This window comes from Acomys minous (genome assembly GCF_964271855.1).
Source record: "Acomys minous genome assembly, chromosome: 12".
In the NCBI taxonomy this organism is placed as follows: domain Eukaryota; kingdom Metazoa; phylum Chordata; class Mammalia; order Rodentia; family Muridae; genus Acomys; species Acomys minous.
Genome location: NC_140493.1, coordinates 3,595,127 through 3,615,629, shown reverse-complemented (window position 1 = coordinate 3,615,629; position 20,503 = coordinate 3,595,127). Strand labels below are relative to the sequence as shown.

Below are 20,503 nucleotides of genomic sequence, written 5' to 3'. Positions count from 1 at the left end.
GAGGGCTCTGAATTAGTCTTCCCAGGCTGGCTTGGAACTTACTGTGTGGCTCATGGTCACCTCAAAAACTCTGGGCAATCCTCCTGTCTCAGCCTCCCAGGCTGCGACTACAGGTGTGTGGCCACCATACCCTCTTATAAAAACAGTTTTCTCTACAGAGTTTCTAAACAGCCTGTGTATTGTGTTTCATAAAAACACAAATGATGGATTAAAAAAGGGGGCGGGGTGTGAGTGGGATTCAGTGGCCTATGCCTTTAATCCCAGCAGAGGTAGGCAGCTTTCTGAGTTCCAGGACCCAGAGAAACCCTGTCTCAAGAAACAAACAAACAAACAATAACAAAAACAAAAAGGCTGGAACAGTGGAGCACACAGGAACAGCAGAGCAGGGACTGTACCCGGAAGTCCCCTTTCCTCATGAAGATGTCTTAATGTCGGTGCTGTTTTGCAGATCAGGTTCCACGTGCCATGGATCTGCTCCTCAGCTTCCTCTCTGATTGTTGGTTTGTTTGTTCCTGTGTCTGTCTGATAGTTGGTTTTGTTTTGAGGATTCAGACACAGCCTTTGCCACAGCCCGGCCTCCCAGCCCCTGTTACTCATTCCCTCATTTGTTTCTGTGTTTGATCTGGAACTTGCTGTGCAGAGTAGGACGGCCGCAAACTCACAGAGATCCACCTGCCTGTATTTCCTGAATTCGGGGACTAAATGCATTGTACCACCATGCCCTCCTTTCCTCCTTCCGTCCCGCCCTCCCTTCCTCTCTTTCTCTGTCTCTGTCCGTCCGTCTGTCTGTCTGTGTGTCTGTCTCTCTTGTTTGATTTTGGTTCTGCTGTTTGTTTTTTGGTTTTTCGAGACAGGGTTTCTCTGTATAGCTTGGCTGTCCTGGATTCACTTTGTAGACCAGGCTGGCCTCGAACCCACAGTGATGATCTGCCCACCTCTGCCTCCCAAGTTCTGGGATTAAAGGCGGGCACCACCACGCTGGGCTAGCTGCCTGGCTTTTACATGGGCTCTGGGAGTCCAAACCCCAGCTCTCCTGTTTGCACAGCAAGCACTGTGTCTTTATCCTCTGAGCCATCTCCCCGCCCTGTTGTTGTTGTTGTTGTTGTTGTTGTTGTTGTTGTTGTTGTTGTTGCTGTTGCTACAGGGTCTCTCTGTATAGCCCAGGCTGGCCTGTAACTCACTGTGTTAGACCGAGCTGTCCTCCAGGCTCCACTGACACTCCTTACCTGTCTGCCTGAACGCAGGGTGACACGCATGCACCACCATGTGGCTGTTTTTATTATTGCATGGTCTTCATGTGTCTAGTTTCTTACTATCAGGAATGATTTCATAAAGCAGCTATTTGATCTTTGAAATCTTGGCAAAAGTCGCTGTAAAACCTTGTAAATTTGATGCTTCTTTTCTATCGGGAAGGCCTTTAATTACCAAGTTATTTATAGATAGTTTGTTGACATTTTGTTTTTTCTGCCACTTTTGGTATTTTAAAATTTTTCCAAAATCATTCTCATCTAGAATTATCATTAGCCTATAATTAACTTTTTCCACATCACTAGGGATTGAAAACAGGTCCCTGAATAAACTCAGCCATACTTTTCTCTCAAGAGGTTGAGGCAGGAGGATGAAAGTTCAAGACCAACCCCAGCAACCTGGGGCTACAGGTGTGCACCTCCGCACCTGGGGTTACAGGTGTGCACCTCCGCACCTGGGGTTACAGGTATGCACCTCTGCACCTGGCCTGCAGACTAAAAGCTGCTCTCTGGCTGTAACTCCGTGAGGTTGTTTACTCATATTGGCTGGAGCGGGCTTAACGTCAGAACAAGTGCAAAGTCCAGGTTAGGGGGTTCAGGAGAAGACAGAAATTAAAGGCCATGAATTTACAGAGATTATTTTCTCTCTGCTGTTTTACGTTGGGGGGGCAGTCTTTCTATGTAGCCCAGGCTGGCCTTAAGCTTCAATCCCCCTGCCCCAGCCTCCGGAGCATGGATTACAGGCATGTGCCACACATACCTAGTGCCATTTTATTTTTACATTTACATTTATAGCTGTAAAGGAAAAGAGCGCAAAGGACCTGACAAAGAAAGGGGATACAAGATAAAATATCTTTTTATTCTTTCTTGTTTGTTTTGAAACAGTCTCATGGTGTAGCTCTGAATGGTTTGAAACTTGCTATGCTGGTCAGGCTGGCCTAGATTTCATAGAGACCCGCCTGCCTCTGCCTCCTGAGTGCTGTTATTAAAGGTGTGCTCCTCCACACCAGGCCATTCTTTTATTTTTATTTTATGCATGTGAGTGTTTGCCTGCGTGTGTGTGCCTGGTACCTGCAGAGGCCAGTAGAGGGAGTCAGATTCTCTGGAAATGGAGTCGTAGACAGTGATGTGCTGCAAACCAAACCTGGGTCTTCTGCAAATTCTCTTAATCCCTGAGCCACCTCTCCAATCAAAGGTTGGTTGATTTCTTAATGCTGGAGGATAATTTTGTCAGTATTTAAAAGCAGAATCCTTGGGGCTGGAGAGATGGCTCAGAAATTAAGAGCAGGATCTTCCAAAGGTCCTGAGTTCAATTCCCAGCAACCACATGGTGGCTCACAACCATCTATAATGAAATTTGGTGCCCTCTTCTGGCAGACAGAACATTGTGTACATAATAAATAAATAAATCTTTTTTTTTTTTTTAAGCAGAACCCTGCTCTAGGGAGGAAGGCACACAATTTGTAAGCAGCCGCTTTGCAGGAGGGACGGGGGTGGGGCAGGTAACTCAGACAAAGTGAGAGAGCCCAGGGTGTCTGCCAAAGCATGCCCTACTTTGGCAAGACCTGAAAGAAGAAAAGGAAAAGTTACCCCTTTCTGAGTTAAGGATTTAATGAAGCCACAGGGCTACTGCCTGGAAGCAGTTAGCTCCCAAGATTGTGTGTGTGTACACGCGCACACCTTCTTGTAAGATTCTCTCTTAACCACTGAGCCACACACTCCCAGCCCCACTCAGTATTCTGAAAGCTGAATGTGGTGGTGGATGCGCTGATCTGAAGGTAGGTCGGCCACATGGTGAGTTGGGGGCCATCCTGGGCTATTGGGGGCCATCCTGGGCTACATCAGACTATGTTTCAAAATGAACAAAGTTGAGGAGTCTGGGACTAATGTGGCTGGAGAGACAGGATCACTTTAGAACTGCCCTTGAGCAGGAAAGAGAAGGTGAGAGCAAGTGTGCAAGCCGAGAGGCGGCTATCAAATGTGAACTGGACAGCTTATTGCAGAGAGATAAGAGGAAGGTGTGACTAAAGACAGCTCGGCTGAGATGTCGGAGCAGATGTGTAATTTACAGGGCATGGGGCTGGGAGATAAGTCAGTGTGGACCCGAAGACAGATTTCCCAGAGTCCTTGTAAACGCCAGGTGGGTGTGGAGGCCCACCTGCGATTTCAGCACTAGATGCCTGAGAGAGAGCGTTCCCCACCTGGCTAGCCATATGGACCAGCCCGGGGTTCAACGGAGAGACCTTGTCCCAGCAAGTAGGCTGGAGAGCAACTGAAGACCCACATCAGCCTCTCAGTATGTACACACACACACACACACACACACACACACACACACACACACACACACTAAGTAAAAATAAAGTTTGCTTTCAAATTCAAGTGATTTCCTGGGGTCTGTTCAGGGTGCAGGCTTGGAGGGGACAGAGGACACTGTACTTAAGCTGTAGCTCCAGGCAGACCAGGAGAGGAGCAGTTGAGAGTGGAAGGGAGGGCTGGCTTCTAATTGCTGACCTTGGGTTTAAGCCAGGTTACAAAGGAAGAATAAAGCACTTGTGACATTGTGGAAAGGTTGTTCTGTTTTTGCAGGGCCTGAGTAAAGCCTAGAGGGAAGACTGAGCCGCTGGAAGAGAGCAGGGACACCTGAGCTGGCTGCTGGTCTGAGCTCCTCGGGAGGCCTGGAGCTGGAGCCTGCATCCCAGTAGGCTCTTATCCGCCTGCACCTCTTGCTCCTCTGCCCTCAGTGACCTGCACTCGAAGGTACCTCCCTCACACAGGCACCTCCCTCACACACACACACACACACACACACACACACACACACAGGCCTCACTCACACAGGCACCTCCCTCACACACACACACACACACACACACACACACACACACACACCTCCCTCACACACACACACAGGCCTCACTCACACAGGCACCTCCCTCTCACACACAGGCGCCTCCCTCCCTCACACACACACACACACACACACACACACACACACCTCCCTCACACAGGCACACACACACACACACACACACACACACACACCTCCCTCACACAGGCACCTCCCTCACACAGACGCCTCCCTCACACACACAGGCGCCTCCCTCCCTCACACACACAGGCACACACGGGATTCAGTTGCTGATTTGCATAGTGTACGGTTGTACTTTTTTGGTCTACTACCTCCCTTTCACCAGTGTCTTTTGCCTCTAAGTCTGTTTTGATCTGATGTTCGTCTGTCTTTTGGTTTGCACAGTACTTCTTCCCTTCGCCTTAACTTGTTCTATCCTTTCAAGCCCCTCGGACACGTAATGTACTTTTTTCTTTTTTCTTTTTCAAGACAGGGTTTCTCTGTGTAGCCTTGGCTGTCCTGGACTCACTTTGTAGACTAGGCTGGCCTCGAACTCACAGCGATCCACCTGCCTCTGCCTCCTGAGTGCTGGGACTACAGGCGTGCGCCACCACACCGGGCTGTAAGGTACTCTTTCCTGTGTGTACTGTAACACTAAGCAGACGTTCTGCCGCTGAGCCGCAGCTCCAGTCCTCCTTACAAATTCTTCACTCGGATGTTTGTTCTGTTTCGTTGTTTTGAGACAAGGAACTTGCTTTGCTTCAGGCTAGGGATCCATTCTCCCTCCTCTGTCTCCTAAGGTGGGAGCCCCAGGTGTGCGCCATCACCCCGCCCTGACTTGGTTCTCGTTTCTCTGGGGATGTTTATATGGCTTATATTCTATTCATACTTGCCATCTAGAATGTTATTCATCTCTAAGACTTTCTGGTTGTCTTCTTTTTTTTTTTTTTAACTGGTGACATCATTTTCTCTCATGAGGATCAGCTCTCTTGATTGGAAACAGATGGAGAAAGGTGGGAGGACTAGAACCCAGGTCTTCCTCCTGATGAGCTAGAGGTAGGCTCCTAGTGAGGCTTACCCTAAGCAGAATTACCTCAGGATATAGTCCCATGTATGAAGCCCCTTAGATATAGTCTCATGTATGAAGCCTGGCTGTCCTGGTAGGACCAAAGCTTTCGCTGGCCTTTATTTTTTGTTTTACCCATTTATTCTTTTTTTTTTTTTTAATTAAGATGTGTTTATTATGTGTACAGTGTTCCGCCTGCATGTGAGCCAGCTCACCAGAAGAGGGCGCCAGATCTCATTACAGATGGCTGTGAGCCACCACCTGGTTGCTGGGAATTGAACTCAGGGCCTTTGGAAGAACAGCCAGCGCTTTTAACCTCTGAGCCACCTCTCCAGCCTCCCCCCCCCCATTTAATCTTTCTTCCCTTTCTATGTGTATGGTGCGTGCGTGCGTGCGTGCGTGCGTGCGTGCGTGCGTGTTGTATGGGCACATATGTGTGCCAGTACACGAGCCTGTATGCACACATGTGAAGACCAGAGAGAGAGATGTAGTGTTTTCCTCTGTCACTTTCCATGTTATTTTTGAGTCAGCCCCTCTCACGGATTCTGAAACTCAGCTGTTTGGCTGGACTGGCTGCTTGGAGAGCTCATGGGATCCCCCTTCCGCCATCCACGCCCCACTTCCGGGATTACAGTCACTCACAGCCATGCTTGCCAGGCTTTGAGTGCTGGAGATTTGGAGTCTCAGGTCCTCTTGCCTTCACAGCAAGCGCTCTTCCCCAGGGACCGTGTGCCCAGCCCCAGTTCTCATCTGTTCAGACACGGCTTTGGGGACACTGACTATCGCCTTCGTGTCAGGGGCCCATACCAGAGTTCGGTGATGCTGTATTTCCAGTGATATCAAAGAGAAATTATTTCTCTCTCTTCCTCGTTGGCTCTATGAGCGTTTTGCCTGCATGTTTGTGTGTGTACCACATAAGTGCCGGGGAGAATCCGAGGAGACACCAGGTCCCCTGCAACCTGGGATCTGGAGTGAGCTGTGGGTGACTGTGAGCCACCCCGTGAGTGCCAAGGAACAAATAGTTCTCAGCAAACAGACAGAGCAAATAGTACTTTGAGCCACTGGGCCACGGCTCGAGCCACGGCCCCCACCCACCCTGCCCCCACCGACTCCTACTCCCGCCACCAGGTTCTGACGTAGCACAGGCTGGCCTTGACCCCCGATGTGTACCAAGGATGACTCTGGACTTAAGATGATTCTCCTGTCTCTGTCCCACTGACGCTGGGGTTATAGGAAGACGCAGCCCCCCTATAACCTTCTGCCTAGTTTTATGTGGGTCTGAGGACAAACTCCCATGCTGAGCAGGCGCTGTTCCAATGAGCTACCTCTCCGGTCTTCTTTTCTTGGCGAGGAAAGAAGTGATCTACCACTGAGCTAAAGCCACCTCCCACCTTAATTGTTTAAAATTTATTTTATTTTATTGGCATGAGTGTTTTATTGCATGAATGTACGTGTACCACGTGAGTACACGGAACCAGAGCCACAAACAGAGCCATCTCTCTAGCCCCTCCCTGTTCCCGTCCCCCAAAGAGGAGCCATCTTAGCCCCTCCCTGTCGTCCCCACCCCCACCCCCGGCAAAAAAAAGGCAGAAAGGGGCTAGAGAGATGGTTCTGTGGCCACAGTATTTGTTGCTCTTGCGGAGGCCCCCCTTCAGTTCCCAGTGCCCCCGTGGTGGCTCACGGCACCCTGACTGGCCTTGAACCCAGTGAGCTCCTGGCCCTCCTCTTGCTGCTACCTCGCCACTGCTCAGATGACACGCTTATGCACTCTGCCTAGCGTTAATGTCCTTACGGTCTACAGGCAGCACAGAAAGCCAAGAGTACACAAAATAATTTATATCCACAAAAGACAGAAAATAGGCATCTTGCTGAAACACTCAAATTTGCTTTCTCCATGCTGGTCTTTAGTTTTGTAGTCACTTGGGGATCTTCTTAGACCTGGAGGCGAGAGGAGACAGTTGCATCACAAGGACAGTTAGATCACGCACCAGTGCTGAGTACATTCACAGGGCTAGAGGCGCGGCGTTCTCATGGGGGAAAGGAGCGCAGAGCGCCTAACACAAGCCAGGAAAAGCAGCACGGAATCCCCAGCTGTGGAAGGACCGGAAGGAGGACCCTCGGGAGGGACAGAGTTCGGTACTAGCTTATCACGTGCTGCAGAAGCTGCCACACCTAAAGCCTTGACGGCGGTCATCACCTCAGGGAACAGGCTTGCCACCACATTCCACATTTTCTATCAGAAAGAAACTATTAATTTTCAAACATGTTTTCAAACATATACAAGAAAAATCGGTGTAGAATAATTTGTAATGTCAGAAAATACCTTCATGTCATTAGAATGGTTTAAAAGCTAACATATCTATGCAATGTATTAGTCATATAACCAATAAAATGATGACATTTGTGTATATATAATTAAAAAAAATTTTTTTCGAGACATGGTTTCTCTGTGTAGCCTTGGCTGTCCTAGACTCGATTTTGTAGACCAGGCTGGCTCAAACAGTGATCCACCTGCCTCTGCCTCCCGAATGCTGGGATTAAAGGCGTATGCTACCAGGTCTGACAATTTTTTAATTTTAAAATTATGAGCTGAGTTATGGTGCATGCCCTTAATCCCAGCCAGCACTCGAGAGGCAGAAGGCAAACAGATCTCTTGAGTTTGAGGTCTACAGAGTGAGTTTCAGGACAGCCAGGGCAGAACCCCGGGGGCAGAACCCCGGGGGGGGGGCAGAACCCCGGGGGGCACTGAGACGGGGAGATGGAAGGCGGGTGTAAGGGGAGGTGGTGAAGCCAGAGGCAGACCTTCAGGGCCAGGGGCAGGAAGCTGCCTTCTGTCTCACTCTGGGAGGCTAAGAACAAGCATTTAAGTAAGCCGGAGCATTTTGTTCTAACAAGTCTGCCACCAGAAGTGCTGTTTCACCAGCTTAGCCTGCCTGAGGGCACAGTAGTGCCAAACCACAGCTTCCTCTGTTCTCCTGCCCCATCCAGAGAGAGGGAGAAAGAGAGAGAGAGAGAGAGAGAGAGAGAGAGAGAGAGAGAGAGAGAGAGACAGAGAGACAGAGAGAGACAGAGAGACAGAGAGAAATAGAGATGGAGAGAGAGGCAGAGACAGAGACACAGAGAGAGAGACAGACAGACAGAGACACAGAGGGACACAGAGACAGAGACGAAGAGAGAGAGAGACAGAGAGAGAGACAGAGAGAGGGACAGACAGAGAAAGAGACAGACACCTGGGAAGAACTGATGAGGTTCATGGTCTGGGGTGCAGAGAGCAAATTACAACACTGTGGAATGCGTCCTCTCGTCCCCCAGAACACCGCAGGCTTCTTCACCGGCGTTTCTTTCTCTTACCACAGCACGTCTGCACTTTGACCAAAAATAAATAAATAAATAATTTTTTTTTCCAAGTCACTTTAAAAGATCAAACCACTGTCTGAAGAGACTGGTGTGTGAAATATGGCAGGGGTTAGGGGTTGTTGGGCCAGAAATCAACCTTGCCTCCTTCCTCCTCCTCCTTCCTCCTCCTCCTTCCTCCTCTTCCTTCCCTCCTTGTCTTTCCTCTTTCTCCTCCCAGTTCTCCTTCATCTTAATTTTGTTTGTTTTTTGAGGCAGGATGGTACATAGTTCAGGATGGCCCCCAACCCACCATGTAGCTGAAACTGGCCTTGACCCCCTGATCCTCCTGCCTACACTCACTAAAGCAGTGTTTCTCAGCCTGTGGGGCGCGACTCCCTTGGGGGTAGAACGACCCTTTCATGGGGCTCACGTATTAGCCATCCTGCATATGGGATATTTATATTGCGTTTCCTAACAGCACAATCACAGTTACAGCCGGGCGTGGTGGCGCACGCCTGTAATCCCAGCACTCGGGAGGCAGATGCAGGTGGATCGCTGTGAGTTTGAGGCCAGCCTGGTCTACAGAGTGAGTCCAGGACAGCCAAGGCTAACACAGAGAGACCTTGTCTCCAAAACCAAAACAAAACAGAATCACAGTTACAAAGTATCAGTGAAATTGTTTAATGGTTGGGGTCACCACAACTCGAGGAACTATATACTAAAGGGTTTTAGCATTAGGACCGCTGAGAACCACTCTCCTCCTCTCCTCTCTGTGCTCCCCCTCCCCTCCTCCCCTCCCCTCCTCCCCTCCCCTCCTCCCTTCCCCTCTCCTCCCCTCCCCTCCCCTCTCCTCCCCTCTCCTTGCCTCCAGGGTTCTTCGAGAATGGCCCCTTAACCTTTGAGTGTTTGCTTAAAGTTTTTTTTTAAGTCCAAAGTTCCAAAGCCTTGCATGTTCCTCAGAACAACCCAAACCACAGGTGGTGAGGTTCTTCACGGCAGTCACCCTCTCTCCAGACCCAGCTTCTTTTGAGCTTACTCCTTTAACGAATCTGTGAAAAAAACACCACAGCCAAGGCAACTTCCAGCAAGGGAAGAGCTATTTATAAAAGGGCTCGTGGTTCCGGAGGGCTAAGAGCCCGGCACAGCAGGGGGGCGTGGCGGGCGAGAGGTAGGAATGCTGGCAGGAGCAGGCAGCCAACTGACCACGTCTTTTACTACACGCAGGAAGCAGAGAGTGAGAACTAGACATGCGATGAGGCAACAAACCCTCAAAGCCCGTCCTCAGTGACAGTCTTCCTCCAGCATGGCTGTACCTAACGCCCCCAAAGCGCCACCAACCGGGAACCACACGTCTAAATGTGAGGTCAGCCAAGAACGTCCCATCCCCAACCCCGCCTTCAGTTGTCACCACCATTAACGGCCCATGTGACATGTTTTCCCTATGTGCATGCACCACACTCCCCAGTAAAGCCGGCACCATCACAGCCTCTCTTTCCTCTCTCCCCAACCCACACCCCAATCCCCGGCCTCTCTCATCCTTGGTTCAAAGGTGGCCTTTCATATCTGCCCTCCCAGTAAACCTCTTTTGTAATGTTTGTTGCATGGTGTGATTTTTGTGGCATTTCTTGCATACCTTTTTGTGGGAAAAAAAAACCAAACTCTTACTCTGAGCCTATGGGGAACATTTGTCATTCAAACCAGCACAACCTCTATATGAAGACCACAACATTTTATCTTCCTGTGGTGCTGGGACTAGAACTCAAGGCCTCGGGCTTGCTAGACACAAACACGCTAGCACAGAGCTATATTCCCAGCTCACAGGGCACTTCTGTTATTTTTAACTATATGTGTGTGTCCGTATGTAGTTATGCGCATGCAGGTGCAGTGTTCAAAGAGGCCAGAAGAGGGCATCATCCACTGGAGCTAGAGTTAGAGGTCACTGGACCCCCCCAGCATGGGGGCTTGGAACTGAACTTGGGTCCTCTCCAAGTACATGCTCTTAACTGCCCAAGACATCTCTCCATCCACATAGCACCCCCTTTTTTATCTTTTTTTTTTTTTTTTTTTTGAGACAGGGTTTCTCTGTGTAGCCTTGGCTGTCCTGGACTCGCTTTGTAGACCAGGCTGGCCTCGAACTCACAGAGATCCACCTGCCTCTGCCGCCTGGCTCACATAGGCACTTTTAAAGAAAAAAGAAACAAAGAAGCACAATAACAGCAATAAAATCTATGCTACTTCATCCAAAGACTAATAATGTTAAAAACACAATTTCTTTTTCTTTTTCTTTTTCTTTTTTCTTTTTTTTCTTTTTTGGTTTTTCAAGACAGGGTTTCTCTGTGTAGCCCTGGCTGTCCTGGACCCGCTTTGTAGACCAGGCTGGCCTTGAACTCACAGCGATCCACTTGTCTCTGCCTCCGTAGTGCTGGGATTATAGGCATGCGCCACCATGCCCGGCTAAAAACACAGTTTCTTAACATTCAATTTGAATGTTTCCTTTTCCGCTCAACTTTTCCCACTGCTCTCATTCCCTTACGAGGAAGGAGTGACTGACAGTGACAGGGACCTGGAAAAGTTAGGGACAAAAGCCGTGGGACCACAGAGACAACATTAACCCAACTGTCCATTTCCTCCTCTGACAGCAGAGCGAGGCTAGGAGGGAGGGAGAACCCTCAAGTCTGAAATGAAATTAAAGTATTAATTCTGATCGGCTCTGGACATTTTAATTACTGGTCAGATAAACTCATGTTACTAAAAAGTAACCACAAGCTGGGCGTGGTGGAGCACGCCTTTAATCCCTGCACTCAGGGGTTCTCTGTGTAACAGCTCTCGCTCTCCTGCAGCCCTGGGTGTCCTGGAACTCACTCTGTAGCCAGCTGGCCTCAAACTCACAAAGACCCACCTGCCTCTGCCTCTGAAGTGCTGGGATTAAAAGCGTGAGCCCCCACCACCTAACTGACATTATAAATTCTTATAAATTCAACATGTGTTTATAACACCAGTCCAGAACTCCCACTTACTCATCCCCAAACCTTTATATGAATTTTGAATCAATTTTATGCATAGTTGCCGAAACTGGAAACAACTCAAATGTCCTTCAGCCAGTGGATAAATCCAGTCTAGCCCCCCAATGCTCCCACACCACTCAGAGTACAAAAACAGATGGGTCCTTTATGAGCGATCCAGATGGATCATCTGACACGAGTACACTTCAATTTATTCAATGTTCTGGAAAAGGAAGAACTCTAGGGACAAGACATAGGTAGGCAGGTAGAATGCTTGCCTGGCATGCATGCAGCCCTGGTTCCATCTGCAACACTGTATAAACTAGGAATCACAAATCTTAGGAGGTAGAGGCAGGAAGATCGGGAGTTCAAGGCCAGCCTCAGCTGCTAACAGCTACAGGAGACCCTGTCTTGAGCAGAAGAAAGTGAGGGGAGGGGAGAGGAGGGAACAGGAGGAGAGACGAGGTAGTTGAAGTTTCCACTAAACAGAGTCACTCACTGTACCTGCGTGGGTCAGGAGTTTCTGTAGAACTGAGTCAGAAGTTACTCAAGATTCAGGGTATCTTTTTTTTTTTTTAAGATTTATTTATTATTATGTATACAGTACTCTGCCTGTGTACACACCTACAGGCCAGAAGAAGGGATTAGATTACATTATAGATGGTTGTGAGCCACCATGTGGTTGCTGGGAATTGAACTCAGGTCCTCTGGAAGAGCAGACAGTGCTCTTAACCGCTGAGCCATCTCTCCAGCCCTGATTCAGCTTATCTTGTCTCAAAGCATGTTCATTGTTCCGGTTAGTTACTTTAGCTGTTCTAGTTAGTTACTTTAACTGTTCTAGTTAGTTACTTTAACTGTTCTAGTTAGTTACTTTAACTGTTCCAGTTAGTTACTTTAGCTGTTCTAGTTAGTTACTTTACTGTTCTAGTTAGTTACTTTAGCTGTTCTAGTTAGTTACTTTACTGTTCTAGTTAGTTACTTTAGCTGTTCTAGTTAGTTACTTTACTGTACTAGTTAGTTACTTTAGCTGTTCTAGTTAGTTACTTTAACTGTTCTAGTTAGTTACTTTAACTGTTCTAGTTAGTTACTTTAGCTGTTCCAGTTAGTTGCTTTAGCTGTTCCAGTTAGTTACTTTAGCTGTTCCAGTTAATTACTTTAGCTGTTCTAGTTAGTTACTTTAACTGTTCTAGTTAGTTACTTTAACTGTTCTAGTTAGTTACTTTAACTGTTCCAGTTAGTTACTTTAGCTGTTCTAGTTAGTTACTTTAGCTGTTCTAGTTAGTTACTTTACTGTTCTAGTTAGTTACTTTAGCTGTTCTAGTTAGTTACTTTACTGTACTAGTTAGTTACTTTACTGTACTAGTTAGTTACTTTAGCTGTTCTAGTTAGTTACTTTAACTGTTCTAGTTAGTTACTTTAGCTGTTCCAGTTAGTTGCTTTAGCTGTTCCAGTTAGTTACTTTAGCTGTTCCAGTTAGTTACTTTAGCTGTTCTAGTTAGTTACTTTACTGTTCTAGTTAGTAACTTTAGCTGTTCCAGTTAGTTACTTTAGCTGTCCCAGTTAGTTACTTTAGCTGTTCCAGTTAGTTACTTTAGCTGTTCTAGTTAGTTACTTTAGCTGTTCCAGTTAGTTACTTTAGCTGTTCTAGTTAGTTACTTTAACTGTTCTAGTTAGTTACTTTACTGTACTAGTTACTTTAGCTGTTCTAGTTAGTTACTTTAACTGTTCTAGTTAGTTACTTTAACTGTTCTAGTTAGTTACTTTAGCTGTTCTAGTTAGTTACTTTACTGTCCCAGTTAGTTACTTTAGCTGTTCCAGTTAGTTACTTTAGCTGTTCTAGTTAGTTACTTTAACTGTTCTAGTTAGTTACTTTAGCTGTTTTAGTTAGTTACTTTAGCTGTTCCAGTTAGTTACTTTAGCTGTTCTAGTTAGTTACTTTACTGTTCTAGTTAGTTACTTTAGCTGTTCCAGTTAGTTACTTTAGCTGTCCCAGGTAGTTACTTTAGCTATTCCAGTTAGTTACTTTAACTGTTCCAGTTAGTTACTTTAGCTGTTCCAGTTAGTTATTTTAGCTGTTCTAGTTAGTTACTTTAGCTGTTCTAGTTAGTTACTTTAGCTGTTCTAGTTAGTTACTTTAGCTGTTCTAGTTACTGTACTAGTTAGTTACTTTAACTGTTCTAGTTAGTTACTTTAGCTGTTCTAGTTAGTTACTTTACTGTACTAGTTAGTTACTTTAGCTGTTCTAGTTAGTTACTTTAACTGTCCTAGTTAGTTACTTTACTGTCCTAGTTAGTTACTTTAACTGTTCTAGCTAGTTACTTTAGCTGTTCTAGTTAGTTACTTTAACTGTTCCAGTTAGTTACTTTGCAGGTTGTGATCCTCTTTTCAGTTCCTGGTTCTAGAAGATTCTGTCGGTTGTGCCCAGGAAGCATCGGCAGAGCAGTGCAACTCACACCATGGTTGAGCCAGAAAGCAGGTGAGAACACTACAGGTGCTCTGTGTGGCCTCCAGTGAGTGGACAAGGCACACTGCAGGTGCTCTGTGGGGACCCCAGTGAGTGGACGAGGCACACTGTGGGTGCTCTGTGGGGACCCCAGTGAGTGGACGAGGCACACTGCTGGTGCTCTGTGGGGACCCCAGTGAGTGGACGAGGCACACTGCGGGTACTCTGTGGGGACCCCAGTGAGTGGACGAGGCACACTGCGGGTGCTCTGTGGGGACCCCAGTGAGTGGACGAGGCACACTGCGGGTGCTCTGTGGGGACCCCAGTGAGTGGACGAGGCACACTGCAGGTGCTCTGTGGGGACTCCAGTGAGTGGACGAGGCACACTGCAGGTGCTCTGTGGGGACCCCAGTGAGTGGACGAGGCACACTGCCGGTGATCTGTGGGGACCCCAGTGAGTGGACAAGGCACACTGCAGGTGCTCTGTGGGGACCCCAGTGAGTGGACGAGGCACACTGCCGGTGCTCTGTGGAGACCCCAGTGAGTGGACAAGGCACACTGCAGGTGCTCTGTGGGGACCCCAGTCAGTGGACGAGGCACACTGCGGGTGCTCTGTGGGGACCCCAGTGAGTGGACGAGGCACACTGCGGGTGCTCTGTGGGGACCCCAGTCAGTGGACAAGGCACACTGCGGGTGCTCTGTGGGGACCCCAGTCAGTGGACAAGGCACACTGCGGGTGCTCTGTGGGGACCCCAGTGAGTGGACGAGGTACACTGCGGGTGCTCTGTGGGGACCCCAGTCAGTGGACAAGGCACACTGCGGGTGCTCTGTGGGGACCCCAGTGAGTGGACAAGGCACACTGCGGGTGCTCTGTGGGGACCCCAGTGAGTGGACAAGGCACACTGCGGGTGCTCTGTGGGGACCCCAGTGAGTGGACGAGGCACACTGCGGGTGCTCTGTGGGGACCCCAGTCAGTGGACAAGGCACACTGCGGGTGCTCTGTGGGGACCCCAGTCAGTGGACAAGGCACACTGCGGGTGCTCTGTGGAGACCCCAGTGAGTGGACGAGGTACACTGCGGGTGCTCTGTGGGGACCCCAGTCAGTGGACGAGGCACACTGCGGGTGCTCTGTGGGGACTCCACCCACGGCTGGAGTGAGTCTTTCCTCCTTAGTGACTTCTTTCTGGAGATGAGTCACAGATACACCTAAGATGAGCCTCACCACCCCCTAGGCCCTAGGATTCCGAAATCAAGACTGGCTAGCCTTGAACTTACTAAGTACTAGAGGATGGCTGAGTACTGACTCTACTACCTTTAATGCCAAATACTGGAATTACAAGAAAGTGCCGCCCTGTCCAGCTGACCCCTTCTTTCTTCATTTTTTTTTTTTTTAGACCAGGCTGGCCTCGAACTCACAGGGATCCACTTGCCTCTGCCTCCCAAGTGCTGGGATTAAAGGCGTGCGCCACCACTGCCTGGCCGGAGTTTCTCTTTATAGACCTATAGATGTCATCATTTAATGTCAAATGTACTGGGAGCAACATAACCTTGCTAGGTAGGACAGCTTAGACTTCGGTCCCCAGACGTGTTGCCACTGGTACCAGGCAAAGAATGGTGGGTTGCTTTTCCCACACCGGGACTCACTGCGTGACTGACTGTGAGTGCAGCTGAGCACCTGTCCGCAGGACTCACTGCGTGACTGGCTGTGAGTGCAGCTGAGCACCTGCCCGCAGGACTCACTGCGTTCCTGGCTGTGAGTGCAGCTGAGCACCTGTCCGCAGGACTCACTGCGTGACTGGCTGTGAGTGCAGCTGAGCACCTGTCCGCAGGACTCACTGCGTGACTGACTGTGAGTGCAGCTGAGCACCTGCCCGCAGGACTCACTGCGTGACTGGCTGTGAGTGCAGCTGAGCACCTGCCCGCAGGACTCACTGCGTGACTGGCTGTGAGTGCAGCTGAGCACCTGCCCGCAGGACTCACTGCGTGACTGGCTGTGAGTGCAGCTGAGCACCTGCCCAGAGGACTCACTGCGTGACTGGCTGTGAGTGCAGCTGAGCACCTGCCTGAGCTACTTGGAGGCTGCAGGGCAAAGTCAAGTTAGGCAGACAGACGCTGTGACCAAAACCCCAGTTACCAGAGCACCGGAATCTTTACTCACTGTGACCTGAGGGAAGCAAGAGATTTCCTGAAGGTCGCCTGAATGTCTAGCTGCAGCAGCCTTGGAATGTCCGGGTACCCTCCCAGCTGAGCCCACAGCACACTCATTGGCGTCTTCTCCGTTATTGGGTAGCTTGAGGTGGACAGCTCAGCATTCCAGACAGCCTCTGTCTGATCCTGTCTGCAGAGCCAGAACATGAAGCAAAGCGTGAGCGCCCTGAGCGCCACACCAGCCAGGACACCCAAGTCCCCACCCTGCTCTGTACCGTCCAGGGAGCCTTAGCTGTGGCCACCTGAGTAGAGATGGGAAAAGCAGGATTTGCTGACATTGTTACGAAAATGCCCCTCAGACTCAGTCATCCTTCCTCATACTTTTCTTAGCCCCATGAAGGGCACAGGCCTGAACTCTGTGAGGTGCAGGTCAGCGAGGGCGACACAGTGAGACCCTGGCTCAAAACAGACAGGCCCAAGACAAAACAGCTTGCCGAATTCACTAAAGAAGCAGATACATTTATGCTCTTGTGCCAATCCCAACTGTGGGGAAAGAACTGAAATGTCTTTTAATAAAATAATAATAAGCCGGGCGGTGGTGGCGCATGCCTTTAATCCCAGCACTCGGGAGGCAGAGGCAGGCGAATCGCTGTGAGTTCGAGGCCAGCCTGGTCTACAAAGTGAGTCCAGGACAGCCAAGGCTATACAGAGAAACCCTGTCTCAAAAAACCAAAATAAATAAATAAATAAATAAAATAATAATAACAGTAATAATAATAATAATAATAATAATAATAATAATAATAATAATAATAATAATAAGGCATTGGGTACACACTTACCACCAAAAGTTTAATATTGTTCTACAACGTACCCGGATGTTTTGAACACGCTGGGCTTTTGGTCCTCTTCAACTATTAACTTCAAGCCTGGCCGTTGAAATTTGGTAGTATCACGCATCTGCTTAAAGCCGGAGACCATGGGCGTGGGCTGGCTGAGACTTAGTTTAAACGCCTTCTCAAGCTAAAAGCAAAGCCAACAACAGCCAAAACAAGTTAATAGATGTGGGGAGGGTGCGGGGGTGGGGTGGGCAGAGGGAAGCACTGTGTCATTTCTGAGACAGTGAAGTGTAGAAAGGTGAACCAGGAAGAGAAGAGGCAGACGTTTTAGGAAGTTCTGCTTTAAATCCAGACAGTGGTGGAGTAGCAGAGCTACGCCCCCCCCCCCCACTTCCTCCCCGGCCCCCCATTATTCTTTGCGGAGGATGGGGACTCTGAGACAGGGTGGCCTGAAGGGAAGTCAGCCTTGAGCCCTAACAGGAGTCTTCTGTCTTCCTGGTCCCCTTCTTCACGCCTGGACACTTTACCACTCTCGTTCTGACTTCCCTGACCCTAGACCGGTGGTTTGCAACCTTCCTTGACCCCATGATCTTTAATGCAGCTCCTTATGTTGTGGTGACCCCAACCAAAACATTATTTTCATTGCTACTCTTCTTTTTGTTTTCTTTTGTTTTTGTTTTTTGAGACAGGGTTTCTCTGTGTAGCCTGGGCTGTCCTGGACTCACTTTGTAGACCAGGCTGGCCTCGAACTCACAGCGATCTGCCTGCCTCTGCCTCCCGAGTGCTGGGGATTACAGGCTTGTGCCACCATGCCTGGCCTCGTTGCTACTTTTTAACTGTAGTCTTGCTACAGTTATGAGTTGTAGTGTGGATGTCTGTGTTTTCCCCGTGGTCTAAGGCAGCCCCTGTGGAAACATCAGTGGGGTCCACTGAAGGATGGTGGCTCACGGCTGGAGAACCCCACTTTGGAGCCTGCCTAGCCTCGGAAATGCCTGGGATGCTGTTCTTCTTGCTAGTTATAGCTTGTGCCACTCACACCCCATCTTGCTTGCTCCATCTGTAAAGACCACGTTTACTAAATAAAAAATCGGAGGTTTTTCTTGTTTACAAAGAGCTATAGCATTTAAAATATAATTATTATGGAAAATTCCAGATACTCTAATCTGGCAATGATCAGAAATCTGTTCTACTCAAAAGAAGCAAGTATGAAAATGTTGCAAATTAATCAATTATTTTGTCTTTTTTTTTTTTTTTTTTTTTTGACAGGGACAGCTGGGCATGGTGGTGCACACCTGTAATCCCAGCACTCAGGGAGGCAGAGACAGGCAGATTGATATGAGTTCAAGGCCAGCCTGGTCTACAAAGGGAGTCCAGGGTGGCCAAAAATACAAGAATGCACAGAGAAAAAAACAAAACAAAACAAAAACCCAAAATACCACCCCCCAAAAAAATGTCTGTGTGAATAAACCTAGAATATTCAAAAGACAGATCTTATGTGGACATCGTAATTGCCGAGGATATACCATGCACACGCATGGTCCACAGGGTTATTGTAACTGTAGCTTTTAGGGCTGGAGAGGTGGGCATTGCCTAGAACCAAGCATTGCTCTGGCCAAGGACCAGCGCTAACACAGCCTGTGACTTCAGCTCCAGCAGCTGTGATGCCACCCCTTACCTTTGCAGGCACCCACTGAGCACACCCACAGGCCCCTCCTCAGAAACACCCTGTAGCTTGTGCTCACAATCCCGGGGTGAAGCACTCTACTTCCAGCTCTACCACTTTTTAAAAGGCCATTGGCACGTCCAAAGCATGCTGGTTCTCACTCAGAAGGGCCTCCAGAGGTGGACGCTGGAATTTGCCAGGCTCTCTGTGCCTGTGTAAGGAATTAAATAAACTCATAGCTCCTTGTAAACTCGGGGTTTAAAATTGGCCTCTAAATGTTCTGAGGAAAGAGTAACTTTGGCCACAACCAGTCAGAAGCTAGCTGTGTGGCACCCACTTGAATTCCAGCACTTGAGAGGCGGAGGCAGGAATATTGCTGGCTCAAGGTCAGCCTAGTTTTATCAACAGACCCTGTCTCTAACAACAAAAACAATAAAACAACCTGAGAGAAGGCACGGAGGAGGCTGGAGGGACGCATCAGCTGACTAGGGAAGAAACAGTTAACTCTATCGAAACTATCTCTTGTTCAAAGGTCAAGGAAGGATGCCGGCTCCCGCTGTGGGGTTATCTGAAGTCTTGATGAGACGGAGTGAACGGAACCCCACTAAAGACACGCCCACTGGGATTAGTGAATGTGACTTTATTTGGGGAAAGATATAATTAAGAGTCTCAAAATAAGAGCATCCTCAACTAGTTAGGTGTGTAGTAAGTTCACTGCCATTTGACCTCAGAGTCAGAAGAGAAGACAGAAGACGCCTTGGCCGCACAAAGGCAGAAACTGGAGTTACACGGCTGCGAGCTAAGGAGTGCCAGCTGATGGCTACGACCTCCTGAGACAGGGAATGCATCTCTTCCCGGGACTCCCAGACAATGAACCCTGGGACACTTTGATTTCATAAAAAGAAGATGAGAAGATGATTTCTCCTTGTGGGCAGTGTGGTGGAAGACTCCTGTTTGTTGTTGTTGTTGTGGTGGTCAGTACTTGGGGGGCAGATGATTAAGATAGGGAATTTACCTTATAGCCGAGGCTGCCCTGGGACGAGGTTCAGGCTGGCCTCAAACGCTAATCCTTTTTGCCTTGGCCTCTCAAGCGCTGGGATAACAGGTGTGACCTGCCACACCCAATTAGCTCTCTTGGAAACTAACACACGGTCTAGTCAGGCAAATGTTATTGTAACATTTCTTTGGAGCTGTGCAAGATGGAATGTTCCTTTAATCCGGGCACTTAGAAGGCAGAAATAGAGGCCAGCGCAGTGGCACACGCCTTTAATCCCAGCACTCGGGAGGTGGATCGCTGTGGCCAGCCTGGTCTACAAAGCGAGTCCAGGACAGCCAAGGCTACACAGAGAAACCCTGTCTCAAAAAAAAAAAAAAAGATGAAGAAGAGGAGGAGGGAAGAAGAAGAAGAAGAAGAAGAAGAAGAAGAAGAAGAAGAAGAAGAAGAAGAAGAAGAAGAAGAAGAAGAAGAAGGCAGAGACAGGTGATTGAGTTTGAGCCCAGCCTGCTCTACAAAACAGGTTCTGGGACAGCCAGGGCTGCATAATGGAGAGGCCACGCCCCCTGCCCCCCACCCCCAACCCCAACCCCGTCTCAAACAAAACAGAGCAGCAAGCTGGGAAGAAGACGCGTTACCTGGCTGAAGAAGTGCATCATGGACCACAGGCACTGCTTCCGCCTCTCCTCCAGCCCCCTCTGCTTGTCGGTCCAGACACACATCACCTTCTTCTGATAGTCATCAAGCCTGTTCAGCATGAGGTAGAGGCTCTGTGTCTCGTACCCTTTCCCCGTATTTTGGATGGCTTTTAATCGTTTGGTTAGGTTGTTTCTTGGGGGGGAAAAAAATCAAGGATTAGATCCATATAGTTACCAAGCCCAATTTAGCACACCCGGCTCCTGTTTCTTTCCATT

General features: G+C 48.7%; 1 protein-coding gene across 1 annotated transcript in view; it reads right to left on the bottom strand.

Annotated features, from left to right (window-relative positions):
* Positions 1–6,985: 6,985 nt before the first annotated feature.
* FAM186A (family with sequence similarity 186 member A) overlaps positions 6,986–20,503 on the bottom strand; it is a 55,646-nt gene continuing 42,128 nt past the window's right edge. The window contains exons 5-8 of the mRNA XM_084751452.1: positions 20,228–20,420; positions 16,968–17,116; positions 16,104–16,283; positions 6,986–7,102 (exon numbers count right to left, since the gene is read on the bottom strand). Coding sequence (XP_084607578.1) covers positions 7,081–7,102; positions 16,104–16,283; positions 16,968–17,116; positions 20,228–20,420 — 544 coding nt within the window. The 3' untranslated portion in view covers positions 6,986–7,080. The remainder of the gene's footprint in view (positions 7,103–16,103; positions 16,284–16,967; positions 17,117–20,227; positions 20,421–20,503) is intronic.